The sequence below is a fragment of the Kuraishia capsulata genome, genomic scaffold, assembly GCF_000576695.1.
Source record: "Kuraishia capsulata CBS 1993 genomic scaffold, Kuraishia_capsulata_scaffold_5, whole genome shotgun sequence".
NCBI lineage: Eukaryota > Fungi > Ascomycota > Pichiomycetes > Pichiales > Pichiaceae > Kuraishia > Kuraishia capsulata.
In genome coordinates, this window is record NW_019172954.1 from 689,978 (window position 1) to 710,987 (window position 21,010).

At 46.0% G+C, this 21,010-nt stretch overlaps 10 protein-coding genes across 10 annotated transcripts; 4 read left to right on the forward strand and 6 right to left on the reverse strand.

Annotated features, from left to right (window-relative positions):
• Window positions 1-2: 2 nt before the first annotated feature.
• Window positions 3-1,988, forward strand: KUCA_T00004346001 (uncharacterized protein; the record flags this gene model as incomplete). The annotated part of the gene is made up of 1 exon (XM_022601071.1): window positions 3-1,988. The coding sequence occupies one exon, from the start codon at window positions 3-5 to the stop codon at window positions 1,986-1,988; it is 1,986 nt and encodes a 661-aa protein (XP_022460354.1).
• Window positions 1,989-2,356: 368 nt separating this feature from the next.
• Window positions 2,357-4,510, reverse strand: KUCA_T00004347001 (uncharacterized protein; the record flags this gene model as incomplete). The annotated part of the gene is made up of 1 exon (XM_022601072.1): window positions 2,357-4,510. The coding sequence occupies one exon, from the start codon at window positions 4,508-4,510 to the stop codon at window positions 2,357-2,359; it is 2,154 nt and encodes a 717-aa protein (XP_022460355.1).
• A 413-nt stretch (window positions 4,511-4,923) lies between these two features.
• KUCA_T00004348001 (uncharacterized protein) lies at window positions 4,924-5,832 on the reverse strand (the record flags this gene model as incomplete). Its single annotated transcript, XM_022601073.1, has 1 exon — window positions 4,924-5,832. One exon carries the CDS (start codon window positions 5,830-5,832, stop codon window positions 4,924-4,926), a length of 909 nt encoding a protein of 302 aa, XP_022460356.1.
• A 297-nt stretch (window positions 5,833-6,129) lies between these two features.
• On the reverse strand, window positions 6,130-7,217 carry KUCA_T00004349001 (uncharacterized protein; the record flags this gene model as incomplete). Its single annotated transcript, XM_022601075.1, has 2 exons — window positions 6,130-7,110; window positions 7,182-7,217. 2 exons carry the CDS (start codon window positions 7,215-7,217, stop codon window positions 6,130-6,132), a joined length of 1,017 nt encoding a protein of 338 aa, XP_022460357.1.
• A 670-nt stretch (window positions 7,218-7,887) lies between these two features.
• KUCA_T00004350001 (uncharacterized protein) lies at window positions 7,888-9,153 on the reverse strand (the record flags this gene model as incomplete). The annotated part of the gene is made up of 1 exon (XM_022601076.1): window positions 7,888-9,153. The coding sequence occupies one exon, from the start codon at window positions 9,151-9,153 to the stop codon at window positions 7,888-7,890; it is 1,266 nt and encodes a 421-aa protein (XP_022460358.1).
• A 1,009-nt stretch (window positions 9,154-10,162) lies between these two features.
• KUCA_T00004351001 (uncharacterized protein) lies at window positions 10,163-11,002 on the forward strand (the record flags this gene model as incomplete). The annotated part of the gene is made up of 1 exon (XM_022601077.1): window positions 10,163-11,002. One exon carries the CDS (start codon window positions 10,163-10,165, stop codon window positions 11,000-11,002), a length of 840 nt encoding a protein of 279 aa, XP_022460359.1.
• Window positions 11,003-11,218: 216 nt separating this feature from the next.
• KUCA_T00004352001 (uncharacterized protein) lies at window positions 11,219-14,254 on the reverse strand (the record flags this gene model as incomplete). The annotated part of the gene is made up of 1 exon (XM_022601078.1): window positions 11,219-14,254. The coding sequence occupies one exon, from the start codon at window positions 14,252-14,254 to the stop codon at window positions 11,219-11,221; it is 3,036 nt and encodes a 1,011-aa protein (XP_022460360.1).
• A 242-nt stretch (window positions 14,255-14,496) lies between these two features.
• Window positions 14,497-15,930, forward strand: KUCA_T00004353001 (uncharacterized protein; the record flags this gene model as incomplete). Its single annotated transcript, XM_022601079.1, has 1 exon — window positions 14,497-15,930. One exon carries the CDS (start codon window positions 14,497-14,499, stop codon window positions 15,928-15,930), a length of 1,434 nt encoding a protein of 477 aa, XP_022460361.1.
• Window positions 15,931-16,148: 218 nt separating this feature from the next.
• On the reverse strand, window positions 16,149-17,402 carry KUCA_T00004354001 (uncharacterized protein; the record flags this gene model as incomplete). Its single annotated transcript, XM_022601080.1, has 1 exon — window positions 16,149-17,402. The coding sequence occupies one exon, from the start codon at window positions 17,400-17,402 to the stop codon at window positions 16,149-16,151; it is 1,254 nt and encodes a 417-aa protein (XP_022460362.1).
• Window positions 17,403-20,170: 2,768 nt separating this feature from the next.
• KUCA_T00004355001 (uncharacterized protein) lies at window positions 20,171-20,725 on the forward strand (the record flags this gene model as incomplete). The annotated part of the gene is made up of 1 exon (XM_022601081.1): window positions 20,171-20,725. The coding sequence occupies one exon, from the start codon at window positions 20,171-20,173 to the stop codon at window positions 20,723-20,725; it is 555 nt and encodes a 184-aa protein (XP_022460363.1).
• Between the last annotated feature and the right edge of the window lie 285 nt (window positions 20,726-21,010).

Consider the following 21,010-nt stretch of genomic DNA (forward strand, 5'->3'; position numbering starts at 1 on the left):
TCATGGTTGTCCGCACCAACATCTCCACACCCTCGCTGCCCGATCTGGAGGAGGAGGATTTCACGGAAGTGGAGATTTCCGGGCCTTCGACAGGATTTCGGATTTCTCGGCCCGTGTCGTTTGAAACACCGACCGGCCTCGGAATTAGCGTACCCCAGAGGCGCCCTAGTGACTCCATCATCGGCAACAAGGGTCTTCAGCCTTTGACAGCTTTGACAACAGACAGATCTGCCGAAAGACCTACATCGGGCTCTTCCCAGGATTCGGATTGCTCCGAAGACAACCCGACCTCAAGACTGAGCTCCATGACCTCGGTATCTACCTCGATTTTCGCGTCACCTGATTTGGCGTCGCCCAAACAGATCACGAGTTCAGCTTCGAACTCCACCATCACGTCTGCAACTACTGTTGCGTCAGCCATAAGCCCTCAGCATCCACAGCCACGGCCTAGAATGCTGCATTCCATGGCCTCTTCTCCGAACATCGGACTTAATCGCTATGACTCGGCTGTTTCGCTTGCCAACTCGGCAACATCGTTGGCCAATTCGTCTTCCACAACGCTACACATGGGCCACCGCAGTTTCCACTCCAGTGAGACTACTTTGGCAGCTACAAGGAGGCCACGTTTTCACAAAAGCGCATTCAAAAGCTCGGTTCGCTCGGCCAATCGTGCTAAGCAGTATGAGGAGCTGGAGTCAGATGACGAGATCCCGGAGAACTCACAAATCTGGAATATCCCGCTTGCAGCTTCGTCAACTTCCTCGCTTTTTGTCAGTGGAGCTCCCGAGTCCGTTAAGAAGGCGTTTGATGACTCAAATGCGCCATTACCACCCAGCCCATTGCCTTCAGGGCTCGGATTTCCGGTCCTTTCCTCCAAGAATGACAGGAAATACAAAGTTGCGAGCCAGGACTCTTTTCTCAGTCTTTCCCCCATTGCCAAGGAGATATCCACATTCTACGAGGCGTCGGGTGAGAGCTTCTTCCAAAACGAGCTCAAACAGCGCAAATCGCTTAGTGTGAATGTCACTGGACCAGAGCAGATAGCCCAGGCTGGACTTGAGGATTTTAATATCATTTCCAAGGAAAAGTGCGAGACTGTTACTCCAACGCGACCAATGTGGCTTCCTCCAAAGGAGAAGGCTGAGTCGCGGAGGCATGAGCGCGAATTCCGAAGGATGGTTGAGAAGGCTGGACATTTGGAAAGACAGAAAAATGAAGCCAGAGAACTCTATAGACGGACCAAGCTGGTCAATGACGCGAGACTTGAGTATCTCGGTTCTAAGGAACGACTCAGCTCGGCGAATTTGGCTGAAGTCAAGAAAATGGCGTGGAAAACGGGAATTCCAGCCTCGTTGCGATTCCGCATCTACTCCAAGATCTATTCCCACGAGAAGAAGCCTTTTGATTTGGCCTATGGCGATTCCGCGAGACTAAGCACACCAAAACAGCACTCTTTGGACACAGCCACACGCTTTAACGTGGATCAGAAATCACTAGCAACTCTCCTGGAGACAGTTTCCGTGTTACCAACACGTTTCGGCTCCAATGAGCTATGTGCATCCTTGATTGATCTAGGATTTACGGTTCCGCAATCACTGACTGTTCTCAACCTCTTGAAACAGTCTATGTCATCTCCGGATTACATTGCCAAGTTTAACGGAGCCGTGCAAACAAACGAGAAGTTCCGCAGTCATTTGACTGCCGACTACCGCGACGAGCTTTCTGTTCTTAATCTCGATATTGCCAGCTCTGTTTTGCAGGCGAGCTTTCCAGTGCGGGTTCTCTCGCGACTGGTGGAGATTCTTCTGGTTGATCCAGAGGACTACAGGTTACTTCTAGCTGTGATGGTTGTTATCATCAAACATCACCATTTTGGCTGGGGCAATCTGCAAAATCTCATGATGGACAGAAAGGTATTTACTATCGGAGACTCCAATGCTTTTTTCACGAAAGTTTATTCGAACTACAAAAAGCTCCGAAGTATATGAAGAAGCATCTGCTTTTGGATTTCAAGATACTAAATGACGTTTGAGTTTTCATCACACAACAACTGTTATTATTAAGATGCATCACATGGCCCTATTGTTATTATCATGACCAAATATTTTCTTTCCTTCATAGTTGTACTCTAAAGGTTTCGGTCTTAATTCACCGCATCATTACAATTTGAGCTCAATGGTTGATTTTTACCAGATTTAGTTTTCAATAAACCTTCACCAGGCTTTGTTCTCAAAACAGGTCTATATGCAATTGTCTCATTGACTCATCCACTTAGCTTCATTCCTGGCACTTATTTCAGTAATAATAATCTCGATCGAACATCCGGCTTCAACAGCCCATATTACAGCCTTTCCTTTCATTGTAACTCAGGTATCGCTTCGTCATTCACTCCCCCATTTCCTGTCCCATTCCCCATGATGGTTTCGTCAGCACCATTCTCCTCTAGATCGTCGTCGTCGTTTTCACCAGAAAGATCCACTCCGCCAAACACAGACTCAGTTGGCATCCGCCTCATATCCTGCTGTTCCCTGAATAACGGTCCAATCTTCTCGATCCACTTGGCTCGTTTGTCCAGCAGAGCCCGGAAACCACTGTTAGCAGCCTGCTGCTGAGCGCTCAACGCTTCCGATTGGCGAGTCATCGCAACATGTGCAATCGCTCCTGGACCTCTCTTCTTGGCCTTTTTCAACGGCACAGTGATGCGCCTACGGTATGCTTGCTCAACCTGTTTGTCCAAATCCTCCAGAATCGACATGTACTCCTGCCAAGCAATTTGCTCCTCAACAATGGGAATAAGACTTTCCTTACGTTTTTGGTTCCGTTTGGTTACAGTCTTCAATTCTCGCTGCAGCTTGCGAAGTTCCACACAAATCTCATCGTCTTCACGCCCATTCAGCCAATCCTCCTGGAATTCGCCGTTCTTTTTCAAAGAGCCATTCTCAGCACCATTCTTTGCTCTCAGAGTCTGTTCCACATTCATATATACTCCGATATACTTGAGTTCTCTCTTTAGTCTCTGCTCCAACGAGCTGTAATCCGGTGCAGATGCAGTGCTTTTCCATCCGGGGCTGTCTTCGCCTTGGTCCTCGTCATCTGGATCGCTCTTGATATCATCGTTTAAGTCCTCTTCCTGCAGAATGGCTGAAAGAAGACGTGATGCTAGAGGACCACAGGATATGTCTTCTGTTTCCAATGTCTCATCTGTAAGATCTTGGGCTGATCCTTTTGGAGCGACTAAGTTGCGCGAATGCTCATTTTGAAGAGCCATGGCCTGCGCAGTAGCCCCACCTGCAGGTTTGGGTACCCCCGTTCCGGAATTAGCTGAGTCCTCTTCTGCCCAAACATCACCATAGAAAGGCCCCATCTTCGGGATAATGAATGGGGTTAGCCTGTCGTCGTAGTCTTTCGGCAGAGTAGATGGTAAATTGACTCTCGTCTTAAGAAGCTTGATATCCTCATCCGTGTACGGCCTGAAATAGGGCTCAATGTAGGACTGAAATGTCGTGAATGGAATCTGATTGGGCGGTTTGTTTTTGGAGAAGTCGATATCGGGGATCTGACCAGGCAACATATCCTTCAAATCGCGATGAGGAAACACAGCCACACCATACTTGCGCTTCTTGAACTCATCATCCACAAGCTCCGGGTCTTCAGGTTCTTCTTCGACGTAAAGACCAAGAACGGAAATGGCGTCAGGAAGTACCTCTGCTACATTGACCTCTTTCTTGAAATTATCTGCTACCTCGGTCCTGGCCTCATCCTTTGGTACAGCATCTGCTTCAGACACAACCGAGTCGTTATTCTCAGCATCTGCAACGCTTTCGTCATTGTCATTATCATCGTCTTCTCCAGGGTTTTCAACGTCTTCATCGTCTTCTTCCCCATCTTCGTCTTCCTCAGCCTTCACATCAGCCAGTTCCGTTTCAGATTTTGGTTCTGAGGGACTTTCAGCCTCAACAGTCTCGCCGCGTTTTCTCCGTTTGGGTGGTCTTGAATCTTCATCCTCAGAAGCAGAATGCACGGCTTTATCAACTGACTCTTTAGTTTCAGCCTCCGAATCGGACCTATTCTTCTCATCTTCAGCGGAAATCGCCTTACTACGCGACCTTTGGCGGCCCCTTCGACCAGGGAGACCTCTGGACACTTGTGGCGGCGATGGCGGCGCCTTTGTCTTTGATTTGGGCTCCGAAAGCTCGTCTATCGCACTGAGAACATCGGAATCGCTTGCGATTGTAATATCCAACCGTGCAATCAACTTTTCCAAGGTGCGCTGTATAGAAGAGAGCACCGAGTCGCTCGGTGCGTTGATTATGGAGTCACCTTGGAGCTGTCCAAGTGACGAATCAAAAGTCAAATCAAGCTCATCTAGTATTTGCATCAACATCGTGGATGGAGTACCCGGAATCGACTTACCTTTCCCGGCACCAGAGCCGGATCCGGAAGATTCTGCAGCTCCATTCTTGCGAGCTTTTACACCGTTTCGGTTTCGCCCGTATGCTCTGGGAGGCATTATGTGTTGGTGTCTTGTGTGGAGGATGGCTACAACAGAAGCCTGGAGATCGTCTCTGGAATCTGTTTTCCTCGTGGAAATTTGCTCTGCAGACCTGAAACCACACCAACAAGGTATCTCTTTTGAATATTCAAAAGATCACCAGTTCTGGTTGATGAATTGAGGCGTTGGTGAGTGTCATTAGTCTTGTGGTGGTGAAGATGGCCCGGCGCACACGACGGAGATGAGGGTTGCGAGCGATGGGACCATTTTTGCTGATTCGTGCACTACAAATAGTTTTTCAAATGGATATAAATTGGTGAAATACGAGTGAATATATATATATGTAAATAGAAGTGAATTCTCATATTCATCTACATATCTGCACACCATGCTTCTATCCAAACATCGTATCTGTTAACTATATACAAGCTTCACGCAAACGACCCTCCAATTGCATCCTTGAACGGATTGAACTTCTTCGCATTCTTATCCTGGGGTTTCCTCCATTCCTTAGGAAAAGAATACTGTCTTTTGGCATGGTGCCATTGCTTTTTGTCTTTCGCCGTAATGTGCCTCACATCCAGAGGGATGTCCGCGAAAGTCTCGTTGGAAAGGTCCTTCGACTCTCTCAGCAAAGCGTTCAGTGTATCGCTCAAGTATCTGGAGTTCTGTGTAGCCTCTGCAAATCTGTCACTCGACATCTTGAAAGTGTCAGTCTTGTAGTTGTATCTTACGCCCGCGAGCACCTTAAACTTGTGGGCTTCAGCCTCTCCCAGACCGAGATCGGCAACAACAGTGGTCAAAACAACCTTCTTTTCGGCAGGATGGTCCTCTCCGAGATATGATGTGTAACGTAGCTTGACTGGAGTCTCGGTGGCTTTTATTGGAGTGTATTCCTGTCTGAACTTGGCCAGATGGGGCATCTCATAGGCCGCAATTCGGTTGAACTCTCTCTGTTCTCTGTGCTCATCAATAATATCTTGCGTAACAGTTGAGTATTCGTCATGCTCGTATTTGGGAAATTCCAGCTCATCGTCGTCTTCCTCGTCAATCTCCAACATGGTCTCAGATTCAAGCTCACCACCGTAGTACAGAGCTTCGATTTCGTCGTATTTCAACCCCGAAACGGAGGAAGTCGACAGAAGTGCCTCAAGTTCACGTGGATCACGCTTGTACTCTGTTCCCAGAGCGGCCAACCTCATTTTGTACAATTTGAAAATCTCGTCCGGGTTCCTGCCCCTCCAGGCTTCGGGTCTCAGGTGTAAAGGCAGCGGGGTCACCTGTTGCATACGAACAGCAGACATGCTCAGACGCCTAGCAAAAACCGCTATCCTCACCATATCTAGATAAAAAATTAGGTTGTTGTTGGGTGTTTAGGTATGGTTGGCTTGTCTTGGAAAGGCCATTTTTCGTCAATGAGCCAAAAGACATCGCGACACGAAGAGCATTGCAGGCCAACGCTTTGTGCTGAAAAGTGGGAAGCGCACGCCCAAATACCTGCAGCCTGCAGCATGATCTTTTTGTATAAGAACTATCGATATTTCAGCGTACATTTAAAGCTAACCTTCTTTATAACCGTTAGGATACATATGAAAACACTAGAATTACAGAAAACAGCCGTATGACCTCTTCGTGGTTTATTCGGTTGTTTCAGCCGCGGCCTTCTTGCTCTTCTTCTTCTTTTTCTTCTTTTCGCCAGACTCATCGTCTCCAGATCTCTTCTTAGGAGATTTTGATGGAGAAGCTTCGGTTGAAGCTTCGTCCTTTTTCTTGTGTTTTTTGGCAGGAGTTTCTGAAACGGCAGCAACAGGCTCAGCAGGCTCAGCAGGCGCAACAGGCTCAGTAGGGTGCGCAGGTTCGGCAGGGTTCGCAAGTTCAACAGGTTTAGCAGCCTTTGGGGTCTTTGGAGCTCTTGGAGTTTTAGCCTTCACCGGCTTAACTGGTTCAGCATCAATAGGCTCAGTCTGAGATTGTGACTGGGATTGAGACAATGCAACATCATCAGGAACAGTTTCACCTTTCTCGAGCATGTAGGCGGTATATCTGGTGAGCCAATCCTTGCGAGCGGCCTCGTACTTGTCCTGCCACTTCTTCTTCTCTTCCACACTGAGATCGTGATAAGCCTTAGAACATTCAACAGCAACTTCTGGGTTACTGAGGGGGGCTTCACCCGTGGCCTTGCGCTCGCTCAAAACGCGCTTGCGGTAATCCTGCGAGAACATGAAGAAAACGGTCATTGGTTTCTTAGGGGCATTTGGGTCAACGGGCTTTCTTTCACGCTTTTTCTTTTTTTCAGCCACAGGCTCTGCAGGAGCAGGTGCTGAAACTTCTGCAGGAGCAGCCTCAGCAGTAGAATCAACAGAGTCAGCAGGAACAGCAGAAGCAACAGGTTCAGCAGCTTCAACTGGTTTGGCAGCCTTGGCAGCAGGAGCCTTCTTCTTACTGACAACAGGAGCAATTGCAGCAGCCGTCTTGGAGATGTTTTTCAAAGTCTCAGCCGTAGAGGACAATCCATTGGTGATCTCGGAGTCGTGAGCCGAAAGAGTGTTGACAAACGCAATCGTAGCGAAAGAGGCCTCATTGGCGACTTTGGACAGCTCGACAAGGGACGCGACCAACTAGACAATATTAGTAATTGAGTAGAAAAAAAAAGATTGCCAATTTCAACAAAATATCAGCTATCACTTACGGCATCTTTAGCCTGTTTAATATCCGTGGACGACATGATACGGATACGGCGATAACACCAACAGAAGATCAAAACAACTGGCAGAAAGGGCTGAAGCACCAGAAAGGGCTGGGCACTACGAGAAGGGGCTGGGATTCCAGCCGAAAATTTCCGGACCTGTAAAGGCAGCCAGCCGTTTTCAGCCGTTGGAGCCATCAGGTCGTTTCCAGCCGGCCAACTGCTGAGCCAAGGCTATTGAGAAGGTAATATCAGAATAAGGTGCACTTTTTTAGGATCTGTGATAATTATATTTAATCGATATACTTGGAAGCGATTAAAAAGCTGTGCTTCATTAATTTTTCTGTTTGCTTCGAGCGACAAGTGGTGATTCTGGCAAAATGGTGAGATACCGGATTGGCTATGGCAGGAAATCCTGAAGAGGAGAGTAGACTTCCATGCAGATCCCAGGGTGCATAATCGAGAAAAAAGGTGGAGGTTTGAGATTTCCACCAGATTATTCTACTTTATTCCTCTTGTTTGGATCTATCTTAATATCCTGACGACTATTCATATGTTTCGAAAGAGACAGTAATCACGTTACAGTGCACAAAATATACAAAGAGCACAGGAAAGAGGCCCATAACCGCGAAATATGAATCAAGCTTAATTCTAATTAATTGTGCTGTTTAAATGCACACGCAGTTAAATAAATAAATATATATTATTTCTAGGCTTCTCCCGTCTCAATTATTCCCATTAACAGCCTCTCAAATTCAGCAAAAAATGCACTCTGATTAACCTCCTGCACGCACGTCAAACTGATGGACAGTCCCGTCCCATATCCGACCGCGTTTGTGCAGAAATACCCACTAACATGACCTGGAGCCTGCACAAATACCACTGAATCCACAACAGACGTGTCCAACTTGATCGAGCCGAGATTAGAAAGCTCAAAAGTTGATGCCTTAGATTTTGTGGTGGCTTCCTTCAAATACTTGTTAGCATCCACACTCTCCAAAAGACCAACATCGGTAATAGCTTGTGGTGTCGCCAAGGCATGCAAATTAGCATGCAATTTGCTTACGATATCCCAAGAAAATTTCTTTTGTGAATGGATCAGAAGAGAGGCCGCAGTGACAAAAAAACCAAAGTCAGGATCGAAACCAGGATAAACAGTCGAAGCCTGTTCCTTGTCCAACCAGCGTCTCAGCGAAACAGGCACATCACATACCACATCAGTATTTGCCGTAAGGTATAAGGTTGCAAGATGGGTCAGAGATAATAACAGAGAAGAGAGAGCGACCTTGCGGGAGCGACAAACTGCAATCAACCGATCAGTCTGATCTTTTGATAATGTCAAGACCTTTATATGAGGAGCTCTTCGTCCAGGCGCACTAATAGCAGCAGGCATTCTGAAGGTATTTCTATGGTACCACCAGCTCTTTAGAAGGATACCAGCAACCTTTTTGACTATTTCAAGCTTTGAAGGAGAGTAGTTGACTAGTCGTGTAGAATCGACGAATGGCACATCCACTTGACCATCAATTGTGATTCCTTTGCCATCTCCAACATGTTCTGCGAACAGCTTATGAAAATTCGCAGCAGATTGACCATCAAAGAGAACGTGATTGCAATGGAGAATCAAAATCTGTGAGTTTTCCGCGTAATATAATCGCCAGCCCACTTCACCTTCGTAAGGAAATGAAGATGTGGCGCAGCATAGGTCAACGCAAAATTCTGGTATTTTCTCGGGTGAAACAATCTCTATCTGTGCAGCAATATCAATCTGATCTGGAGAGAGTGTATTAAACGTGGATTCATGACATGCTTGGCGAAAAAAGGCATGGCTGCGAACAATAGATCCCATAACATTTTCGATGGTATTCCGGTCCAAAGGGTTGACGAAATGGGAATAGGTCACAAAGGTGTCGAACAAGTCTTGTTGATACCTGGCGTGGTAAAATTTCTCGATAAAATTGAATTCTCGTGACATATCTCAATATGGGATCGACAAAATGAAGATTAGGTTACTCAAAAGAACTGTGTCTGAAGCAGTTATAGATGAAGGTTGCAGAATTTCATGCAAGAGAAAGTACGAAGTCCTCGGTAAACTTGATTCAGACACAACGGTAAGCACACTTCCCTAAGGCAAGCAGTTTGAGACCACGCGTTCTCGCAAAAAAAAGACTTTTTCAAAAGAAAACTAAAGTTTATATCACTAGATGTAATCTGAACAAAGTAATAAAAGCGTAAATCGATCCTTTTTGCAACAACTAGCAGTTACAGTAGTGCAACTGCTACAGCCAGGCTATTGCTGCCATCATCGATACTTCATCACACCACACAGGCTGCAGTTTGCACCATGCCGCCTCGTCACTTCCGATTGACAACAACAAAGGTAAATGACCGTGTTTCGTCATGAAACAAAAGAACCCAGAATTAGTCCCTCTCTGGAAACTGGTGCCCAATTTGAGGTAGTGCGCATTGACAGAGCGGGGCGGTCGTGTTCGGCACGGCCGGAGTTTCCAAAAAGCCCGATCAAGTGGAGACACACAGGGCCCAAAATAGAGCCGTTCTTTTTGACGTGGAGAAGACGGGGACAGAGTGGAAAATCGTAGGCTACCCCGATCCATCACCATAATTAACTGTGGAAACACGCTAAATCAACTCGGAAAACTCCCCAAGAAGCTAGTAAGACAGCACCAGATATGCTGATCTACAATTTCGGTTGGGATCACCGGTAACCGGCACTAAGGTCCGCGTCTCTCGGCCAGAAGGGACTCTAATGTGCCGGTGAAAAGGATTCCTCAAACTGTGAGGCTCAAAATTTCCCCACAATTATAACCTCAGTTGCCTCTTGTCTGTCGCCTAATTCCTTGTAGCCGGAGATTGATCACCAGCTTGAAAGATTAATGCGGAGTAGGTGGTGGTATAAATAATGGTGTAGTAGCTGCGCTGTCCCAAAACAGAGTAAACTAGCGGATAACTGTCGCAGCCTTAATATGTCCACTTCGTCTACAGCCGAAGCCGCTGGGACCTTCCCACCTGACGTCGAAAAGAATTTATACGAAAAAGATGAGGCTGCGCGTGCGAGACAGGCGTCTACCAATTCCACCTTCCGCCACGATGAAAACCACATTTACATCAACGACACTCCCATTGACAAGCGTGACTTTATGTACGCCTTTGGTGGTACATTCACAACTGGTTTGAGCACGAGACCTAGAAGGACTTTCGGAAATCCCGTCCCTGCAGGACTAGCTGCGTTCTCATGCACCACAATCACTCTGGGTTTGGTTCAACTTCAGGCCCGTCACGTTAGTGAGGCTACAGTTTTGCTAGGATCGTGCTTTTTTTGCTCAGGACTGGTGGAAATTATTGCTGGAATTTGGTGTTTGATTCTGGAAAACACATGGGCCTCAACAGTGTTCCTGATGTTTGGTGGTTTTTGGATGTCATATGCTTGTGTTCTCACATCAGGATTTGGTATTGGAGCTGCATACGCTACAACAGAGGAATATAGTCAGGCAATTGCGTTATTCTATACACCATGGGCAATATTCTCGTTCTTGCTGTGGATTTGTACATTCAAGTCTACGCTTTCGATGTGTTTGCTTATGTTCCTAATTTGGTTCTTCGTGCTGTTGTTCACGATTGCGGAATACACTGGATCTGTTGGTACGGCGAAGGCTGGTGGTGTCTTCTGTCTTTTGAGTGGTCTGTGTGGGCTCTATAACTGTTTGGCTGGTATGGCGGACACGTCCAACTCGTACTTCACGCTCAAGCCGTTCTACTTGCCCGGTGCAGCAAGACCTCCCAAGGCTGAGAAGAAGGAGTCTTAAAGGGATAGTTGAGCTGACAGGTGAACTGAAACTTGCCCTAAGGCTTGAAAAAGGAGGAGTGGACCAAATATAATCCAAACTTCGTAAAGTGAATCTTTATGTCCATTTCACCAATCACCCCACCGACCTCCACCAAAAATTCCTTATCTATGTCACATGACCGGTACACAACTTATCTATTTCATCTATTGCTCTAATCTACTCATGCCAAAGATTCTAATACTCAAATGTATCTCCATCGAAAACGTAACCTTTGGAGCCAAGTTCTTCAATATAATCCTTCCACAATGGCGATTCCGTCAGACATTCGGTATCACCTATCACAATAAGACCGTATTTTGCTCTGGTCAGAGCCACGTTCATACGACGTTTATCTTTCAAGAAACCAATAGTCTTTCTCTCGTTCGAACGGACGCATGAAAGAACAAGAAAGTCTTTCTCACGACCTTGGAATGCATCAACAGAGGCAACCAATAAACCAGAGACCTGGTATATCGTCAGTGGAGCGCTCGTATCAAACACATCGTCTCTATCAACAGCAGCGACAGCAGCTTCTTTGCTTGGGTTGATAACCTCGTCTTGCGAAATTTGCTTGGCAAGATGATCACGCTGACCACGGTATGGTGTCACAACACCAATTCTGTCGCGCGAGATACCCTTTTCAACGATAAGCGCGCGAATCACGTCCAACACCAACTTGGCTTCTCCGTCGTTTTTGTATGTCATCGAGTACCCGTTTGCTCCCCTACTCTTCACAATGGATTCCCGTTTCCCTTTAGTGTTCCAAAAATATACTGGGTATTTCACAGAGTCAACAGTGCGGTCTGCAGCAGTCACACCGTCATGAAGCCTGTCTCCATAGAACCGTGTACGTGGGAAATGGGATATATCTGGATGCATACGGTACTGCGTGTCAAGCATCATGGGCTCCGTGTAGGTCCCGTTCAACAAGATTCTTTCGAACATGGACATCTCCAAGCTGGGAACACGAGCAAAGCAACTCAACTGGTTTTGGTCTCCGACAAAAACAAATTTCTGCAAACCCTTTGATGCTAGAGGAATCAGAGTTGCTGGCTCAGACGATTGTGTTGCTTCGTCCATGATCACAACTGGGATAGACTTGATACTCTTGAATTGGGGCCCACCAGCTCCAACAGTCGTGGTCAAAATTACCGAAGCTTGTGCCACGTGTGTATCTGAGGTTTCAAAAGATTCCGTTTGCAATTTCTTGAAGGCATTCTTACTCACACTGGAAACTTTGTTCGTTCTTATCTTTTGAACAGTGTCCTTAGCGTTCAACCGCAATCCTTGAAACACCTTTTGGTGCAAACAGATCGGTGCCAAAGGATGGTCTGCACGATAATCAGATTCCTTCGACTTTGCAACGATTCTCACTATCGGAACATCGCGGGTCATCAACTGCTCGGCGATATTATCAATAGCGATGTTGGAAGAGGCGACAACCAAAATTGGATAAGTGTGGAAGTTGGCCAGAAGTTGAAGAATGATCTCTACAATTGTAGAGGTCTTACCCGTTCCAGGAGGGCCCTGCAGAACCGTCACAGCGTTGTTCAAAACAGATTGGATTGCCTTCTTCTGTGAATCATTGAAGGTATCGCGAGTGAACTTCACATAGTTGTTAAAGCGAAGCTGACGAATTGGTTCCTGACCGAGACACAGGGACCGGAAATTTGAGTGACGAATATCGTCCATTCCCTTAATAATTCTGCTCACCTGAACACTCGTTGGTAGCAATTGGAAAGTGGCAGCAGGAAGTTTGGAATGGTTCCAGCTGTACAGCTTAATTGTCACCACCAATTGCTTGACAGTCCGTCTTCCAACTTGCTTCTTTGCAAGTCTCATGTCATCGACAAACCCATACCAGCACCTGTCCTTCTGAAACTTGTCGATCAAGATCAACGTTTGGCCGTTTGCATATGGCCATGGGCGAAGACGCTGGAACTTGGGGTCGACTCTGCGGTCCATCTCTTCCTGGTAATCCAAGGTGAACACAAATCCTTCCCGATTGGACTTGACAGTCACATCAGATGTAAGCTTCACATCGTAAAGCTCCTCCAATAGCAGGTCGAAAGCAGTTTTCTGGAAGTAGTCCTCCAGCGAATCATACTTGAGCTGGGCCTCTCTGGCATTCTGCTTGATGAGCTTCTCGAGCATTTCGGAACCAATATCTTCATGCTCCAAGTCAAGATCATCTTCAACAGTGAGCTTTGCCATATTGGAAGCCAAATCCGAACCTTTGGGCGTTTTCGAGGTCTTCTGGAGAGAATTGGATTTTTCAGAAGCTTTGTCACGTGACTCTTGAACCTGCCTTTTGTCTTTGGGTTTTGACGATTTTGTAGATTTGAAGTCTGATTTTGCGGTTGACTTTAGATCAGAGGAATGAATTGTTGAAGCATCTTTCGAGCCGTTCAGAGACGGCAAAGGACGGGAAGAAGCAGGTTCTACAGAACGTCCTCTGGAGCTGACACCGGAGGCGGTCTTTCCACCTCTTGAACCCCCATGATCAGCTCTGGAATCCCTTGAAGCCACAAAACCACCCCTGGAGCCCCTTGCTGAACCTCTATGGTCTCCTCGTACTCCCCTACTGCCCCCTCTGCTCCCCCCTCTGCTCCCCCCTCTGCTTCCTCCTCTACCTCTCCCTCGACCCCGCCCTCTTCCACCTCTTCCACCACGACCTCTTTTGGGCCCTCTGCCTCGTCCAGAGTCCCTCTTGGCACCAGAAGCAGCCTTAGCCGCTAGTGAATACTCCCGCTTAGCAAGGACAGCAAATAGAAATGAATCGTCGTTGCTATTCACAAAACTCTTGCCGGCCGGAACAGTTATTTGGGGAAGACAAGCGTTACAAACCACGGTATCGCGGTATTTGCCGTTTGGGATTCCTCTCCCATAATTCAGATCTTTCTCAAACTCACCACATAGCTGACATCCTAGCTCGCTGATAGCATAATAGTCTCCTAGTCTTTTGAAAAAGGACCCATTCTCCAGAGTATAACTAGTAGCTGCCTTCTCAGTTTCTTTGGAAATACACGTTCTACACTGCAGAACAAGCTCACGTCCTCCAAATCTCTGGATCTGCAACATATGGATATTTGAGTCTCCGCAATCCTCACACTGGATGGGCGTCACCTCTCCCTCCGTCGTTATTGACTTGTGTCGGCTGGTGTTGACATGCTTGAGGATATCGTCCTCGCTGAACACCCCTGAACAAGTCAGACATTCAAATGCAGCCATGGCAAACAGTCAACTCTATAAATACCTGAAAAAAACGAAAACCGGCTTGTGTTAGGCGGATATTTAGTGGACTTCACCAAACTTTTCATCTGAGATATATTTTGGTGTGTTCCAACTCATTCGCTGCCGCACGACTCACGTGTCAAGGCCTACGGGCAATGAGGCTCAAGCACAACCAACCTTGAGGTCTTGTCTTTCTTTCTTACCAGTTACCTCTATTGGCACTTCATATATATATTTCCATGTCACATTACGTTTGCCAGCGATGTAAGCTGCCGTTGGTAGTGGATGATTCACTCCAGGATCTAAGCACCGCCCAGGCCAAATTGCTAACAGATGGGGGCAACCACGATGCTGGTGCCATAGGAGAACTGCCAGTGATTCCTCATGATAGACTTCAACTTTTCAATGAGGCCTCGGTACATCACCAGTTTGCAGAAGGCAGTCGTGTAGCTGAGGAAGGATCGTTTGTGATACTCAATGAGAACAGGGACAAGTCCTTTCCTAACTTAGGAGCGGATGAGAAAGGCAACACACGAATAAGACCAACAGACGTGTCCGCAGTCTCAAATCGCATAATTGACGACCAGGAAAGTGATGATGTTGAAACAACCGATTTTTCCCAGATTACAGGATCAAACGATGTGATTTCTGAGCGAGTTGCTACGCTCGACCGTGTCTTCAACATGTTGAGTTCCAACCACGAGATTGATTTCCCCGTTTGTAGCGATTGTGCGAATTTGTTGACAGAACAATTGCGTGTGAAGTATGATATCGCTGCCAAAGAAAAGGATATCTACGTGCAGTTTTTGAAGAAGCTGACGAATCAGATGGGCCCAAACATGGCTAAGGCAGAAGCCTCTTTGGCGGAAATAGAGGAGCTTAAAAAGGAACAGCAGGCCCAAATACGACAATTGGAAACTTTGGAGCGCGAGAAATTGCAATTGGAGAAGGAATTGGGTGAAGCAGAGGCTGAGATGGACCATCTCAGGGAGCAGGAGTTTGAGTTTTGCAAGACGAAGAACAAGTACGAGAACGATCTTGGCGAATTCATGGAAGAGCGAGCTAAGATCAAGTCGCAATATGAGTACAGTTTGAACCAGCTGGATGCTTTGAGAAAAGCAAATGTTTATAATGACGCGTTTACGATATCTCATGACGGCGTGTTTGGAACGATAAATGGTCTGAGGCTAGGTACCGTGGACAATTGTAAAATCTCGTGTCACGAGATCAATGCTGCCCTTGGTCAATTGGTATTGTTACTAGCAACTGTTGTTTCGCGGCTGAATATCAAGCTTTCCGGGTATATTTTGAGACCCATGGGATCCACTTCGAAGATTGACAAGCTGGAGAAGGATCCAAAAGATCCAACGAAGACGAAGACGGTGACTCTTGATTGTTTTTCCAATGGTTCTAGCTCTTTTGCTACTCTGTTCAACCAGAATAAGCTAGACTACGGCCTGGTAGCCATTGTGGATGTTGTTTCGCAAATCGGAGAAAGACTCAGATCGCTGGACGACTCGATCATTCTTCCGTATGCCATGTCGAAAGACAAAATCGCCAAGTGCTCAATCAAACCTTCTGCGAAAACTTCGAACGAGGAATGGACAAATGCGTGCAGGTACCTTTTGACCAACGCGAAGTGGATTCTTGCCTACGCCAGTGCACACCATTAATTAATTTTCGGTTCAGCATCTAAGAAAGAGCATTATTGACCAACTAATGTAGAGGTAGGCATAGTGCTAGAAGAAGACAATAATTCACAATTTACAAAGAAGAAATTAGACGAGAAAAGATATATGAAAGAACGAAATGAAGTAATATTGAGGTCGACAGAGTCATTGACCAAGTCTATGATGAATAAACCATTTAAAGGGAAATGAAAGCCAGATGCTTATACTTGCTCCGTCCATAAGTTCTTTGCCTTCATCCTCACCATTACGAACTTGGGAAGCATGACGTACCCAAACACCGGAATAGCAATATGACCAGAGGCAGCTTCTGGACCGGCAGAAACGGCGACCGTGGCATACTTCTTTGCTTTCGGGATCTTTTTGGTAAGTGGTCTTCCCCTGAGATAGCTGTCGACATTTGGCACGATGACTGGGATGAAGGTTGCAGTCAACATATGCGCCTTACGTGGATAGTCGGTGACATCGCCAATAGCGAAGATGTTTCCCTTGGCATGGCCGGCAGCCTGAAACGTTTCTGTTATTTTGATTTCTTCTTTGGAGTTTAACAGGTTTGCAATGGAGATTGGCGGCGTGTTGGCCCTTGGACCAGTAGTCCAGTATATCTTGTCTGCAACGACTACCTCGTTGGTAGAACGGATAAACGCACCGCTTTCGGCAGATCTTTCAACATAGCAGTCGTATTTGATTCTGACACCCAATTTCAACAGACTGTCTTCCATTCCGTGCTTTAACTTTTTTCCATAATGACTTGAGAAGAAGCTAGACGAGGCGTGGTATATAGTCAGGGTCTTTTCCCCGGACAACAACTCATCCTGGTAAGCATGGGCGATTTCACCAGCAAGTTCCACACCAACAAAGCCACCACCAACAACAGCGACATCTTTGGCCTTTGCTAGTTCATCACTCTCCATTCTTGCGTAATCCTTCATTCCCTGAATGGTTCTATCTCCCCAGAGCTGGGGTGAAATGGGTGCGTTCCAATGGGCACCGGTTGCGATTATCAAAGCATCAAACGGAACAGAAGAGCCATTGGCCAGTTCGACGCGTTCAGAATTGATATCTACCACGTCATCAATGATCAGCTTCACACGGCTGTTAAGTTTTTCACTCAGGGGTCTGGTGAGCTTTTCAATCCACTCTTCCGGGTCTGGAGCAGTCAGGTTCCTCACAGTAGCAGGCAACATGTAGTAGTAGTCGACGTTGTTAATGACGGTCACTTGGTACTGCTGGTAATTTTTGGAAAAACTGTTGGCGGCTTCAGTGCCATATGCGCCGCAGCCGACGATGACAATTCTCTTCATTGCAATAGCCATGATAAACGCGTTTTTAGGCTTTGATTTCACAAAACTCTTTCCGAAATATGGTAAGAATACAAGACAAGAATGATACCAGTACTGGATCAACGGTCGTCGCCTCGAGATCAACTTTGTAATCTCACATTCCAGGGGTAGCATGCAAGCAATTTAGCAACTTGGGGCCCCTATTTACCGCTGGAATAGGAAGGTATCTGTTAGATCGGTCTTCAAGTGTGGGCTTGTCAGGTTGCATTACAGTTCTGCAGACTCGCAGGATTGTGCGTCTGAGTGGTGCACGTCGCGGTTATCAGGGCAGTACCTTTATGGGCGGTTAAATTTAACCTTTCTAATCGAATTTTTGGTTTGAGTTTGTGATCTAATCGTGATTCTAGTGCTTGTGTGCTTGCGAAGTAAGTAAATAAGCAAGGTCGTACATGTTCTTCTTGCCATTATATAAAACTTCGGGTGAGTTTGATTTTGGGATGGGCTTCGGTAATTAATTAGGCTGGGCAATTCCGCCTCTGAGAAGTCTAGCCCCCTTATGCTCCCTTTTTCACACTGCATGTCCTAGCGTTACCGTCAACCTATCGTTTGTGCCCGGACCTTTTCGGTCTCACACCTGAGAGAATTACTTGTTAGGCTCACCTCTAAATATCGGCGGAGTTACCGAATTCCTCGGCTGGACTGGTCAGAAGTATTCAATTTATCCGAGAGTTGGTTCACAATCCTTCGAAACATTAAACACAATCCCTGGGATAATTATAGTTGAAAAGTTTCACAAAAGCAATTGATATTCACAAACTGAACTTAATAACTGCCAAATGTTTCAAAACCTCGCAGTTTAATAGAGAATTAACAAGTTCTAATTTCACACAATTGCGCAAGTTCTATCTTCCAAACGGCCCTTCCAGGATCGGAGTTGCACTCCCTTCTGCTTTTCCCTCACAAGACCGAGAGATACGGAGCAATAAAATCGCGTGTTTGACCCCAGAAATTTGGCAAATTTTGCTGATATGGAATTTGCAGGCAGAGAACAATTTTTGACGCGTCTCCATGGATACATCCATGCGCCTGTGGTGCCAGATCGGCTTTTTTGGGCAGCCTAAAATGATGCAAGTATGCGGGTATTTTGTGGTTTGGGCGGTGCACTGAAGGTGATGGGACAGACGTTTCTCATGGGAAGTCTGAATAAATGGAGGACTTGAATGGGTGGATTATTTGTCGAAGAAAGTCGTCCTAAGGACGTATACTACGACTGCTATCAATTTTTCACCAAACCTTCTCTTTTTGCAACGCGTAAAAAACTGTGCGTGTAGTCTGCAGTATGAAAACATGCAGATGCCCAATCGGGACATTCTTTCTTTCTTTGAGTCAACTCCGTATATACTCAATGAAGGCTGCAATTGACTTCTACAACCAGATGAAATTGCTCAATTACAACGTATATTCTTATGCAAAACTTGATGCATTCCGTTAGACTGTTTTGGGGTCTCATTCTGTTCTATAATGTCCATGAGTTAGTTTAGGCATTGATTCAGGATCAGATCACGCAAGCCCGCTTTGGGGCTCATCGGGATCTTTGCCGCCACCTCGGACAAATTTAGTCATCTTGAGGACGGATCCAACGTATTCAACGTCTAAAAGTTTATGCGAGCAGTCTTACTTGTTCAGACGACCAGGATTGGTGCTCATGATTTTGAGATCATGGACAATATCTTATGACTCTCCCTAGCCCAACAGCCTATCGACAACTGCATGGGATTTCCATGGCAATTGCTATGGCAAGTACTATACGGAGACGCTTTACATTTCTCCAAGAAACATCCTGGCTACTGTGGATGCATCACCACACACATCGAATGCCCCACCGGCAATACTTACATTTTGGTGCGTTTTCGCAATTCAATTGGCATTGATTACTTTTGTGGAATCGTGATTATATATTACTGAGAGACCAGAATTTTACACTCTGCATTTGGTGTCCAGTAACCACTTCCATATGAGAGAGAAATTTCAAACAACCTCTAGTAGATCGCATTGCTAACTCCCAGTTTTGATTCACAGATACCGACTTGTGTGTAATTGTTTGAGATAGGGATGTCGTGAAAAAAGGTCAGAGGTTCCTATGAATGCACCACCGAGTATACTAGCCTACACTCAAATCTCAATCAGAAGACTGTTATTCAGCAACATCAAGGCAGCAACAACGGTAGTTTCAGTAGCATACAAGCAGAAGACATTGAAGCCTTACGCAATTAGTATTTGAGGATCAGCCATAGGCAAAACGGTGGGCTGTGGGCACTAAGGTTTCTCGGCAATAGCACCGTTGAGTATGGTGTTAATTTTTGTTTCCTGTGGAGCTAACCAAATTACAAAACCATAACATCATTTGCAACTACCTCTTTTCATACTTTTCCCTCTGGCACTGGACTCAGGCCAAATATTTTCAATTCACCAGCACCTCTCACCAAACATCTGTACTGGACTTCTCTCTCTTGCGGACATAAATCAGTCCTCACACGCCCATAGGCTCGGAGTCGCAGCGAAGCCGAATTTACCAACTTGGCCAAATTACCCCGCGCACGACAAAATTTTCATTCCCTCACAATAGCGGGCTTGCAACACGCTCAGCCTTCTTTCTCCCATTTCGTCAGGGACCCGTGGTTTTATCCCTTCCTCGAATTTTCTTACTTCTGCCCTTCTGCTTTCTTCCCACGTAGCATTCTCGTTTGTGAATTTTTCAAAATCCAAGCCTTGCTTCGACTTTTGCTTTCTGGTTTTTTGTGCAGACTGTATTAATACTCCAGCTAGCCCTCTTTCTTTGTGCCAGATCCTGATCTAAAGCCTGTTTTCAAGCCTGATCTAAAAATACTGCTCAAAAGACTTTCTTTCCCCACTTGAATCAACAAGACATAAATCCTTTTAATATGGGTCTATTCAAAAGAAGTCAACCGGAGAAAACTGGTTTCCATGGCGGAGTTGTCTCGAACGAAAAGATTACTTCTGAAGATGAAAGACGTTACAAATTCAAATCAGGCAATGTCCATGATCCAATTCTGTCAGCCGTCAACGAAGCCCAGCCCTTCGAACAACAGGCCAACGATCACCACAGACAGGTATCGTTATCCAACGCGTCTGGGGACGGCTATTTGAGAGATATTTTCGGCTATGCCATTCAGGTTCCAGACGTCTCCAACCCTGCCAGGTCTAGAGATGAAAGACCAATGGACACCATTCGTTCGTTTGAATATGCCATTACCGGAGACGCTACATACAGAAACCAACTGGAGACTCCACAACTGGGATTCAGAGTGAGGAACGATTTCCCAACCTTTGGAGTCAATCCGTACGCAAGCGAAGCTCCACCTGCTAACGCTTACTATGCTGGAGACTCTTTTGCCCAATCACAACCAGTATACCAGGCGCCTTTGAAGGAGGCCAAGGATGCGAAGAAGAAGCGTTGGTTTGGAAAGAAGAAATAATAAAGAAAAGATATGACATTTGACCCATTCAAACACAGTCAAACAAATTTACTATCTTACCACCTTTCATGACCTCTTTCTACACTTACTCTCATGTTTGAGCTCCCTGCTTTACTGTTGCTCCTTTAACTCTTTGTTTCATGCTGTTCCATCCTGTTCCATAACCATGCTGTTCTGTTTTTGTCCATACCATATACATATCTTCTAGTTGCGGAAGTTGATATCTTTCCGAAGTCTTGTTGCCTCACTGCGTTTCTAATTAATTTTTATATCTTATGTTTGAAC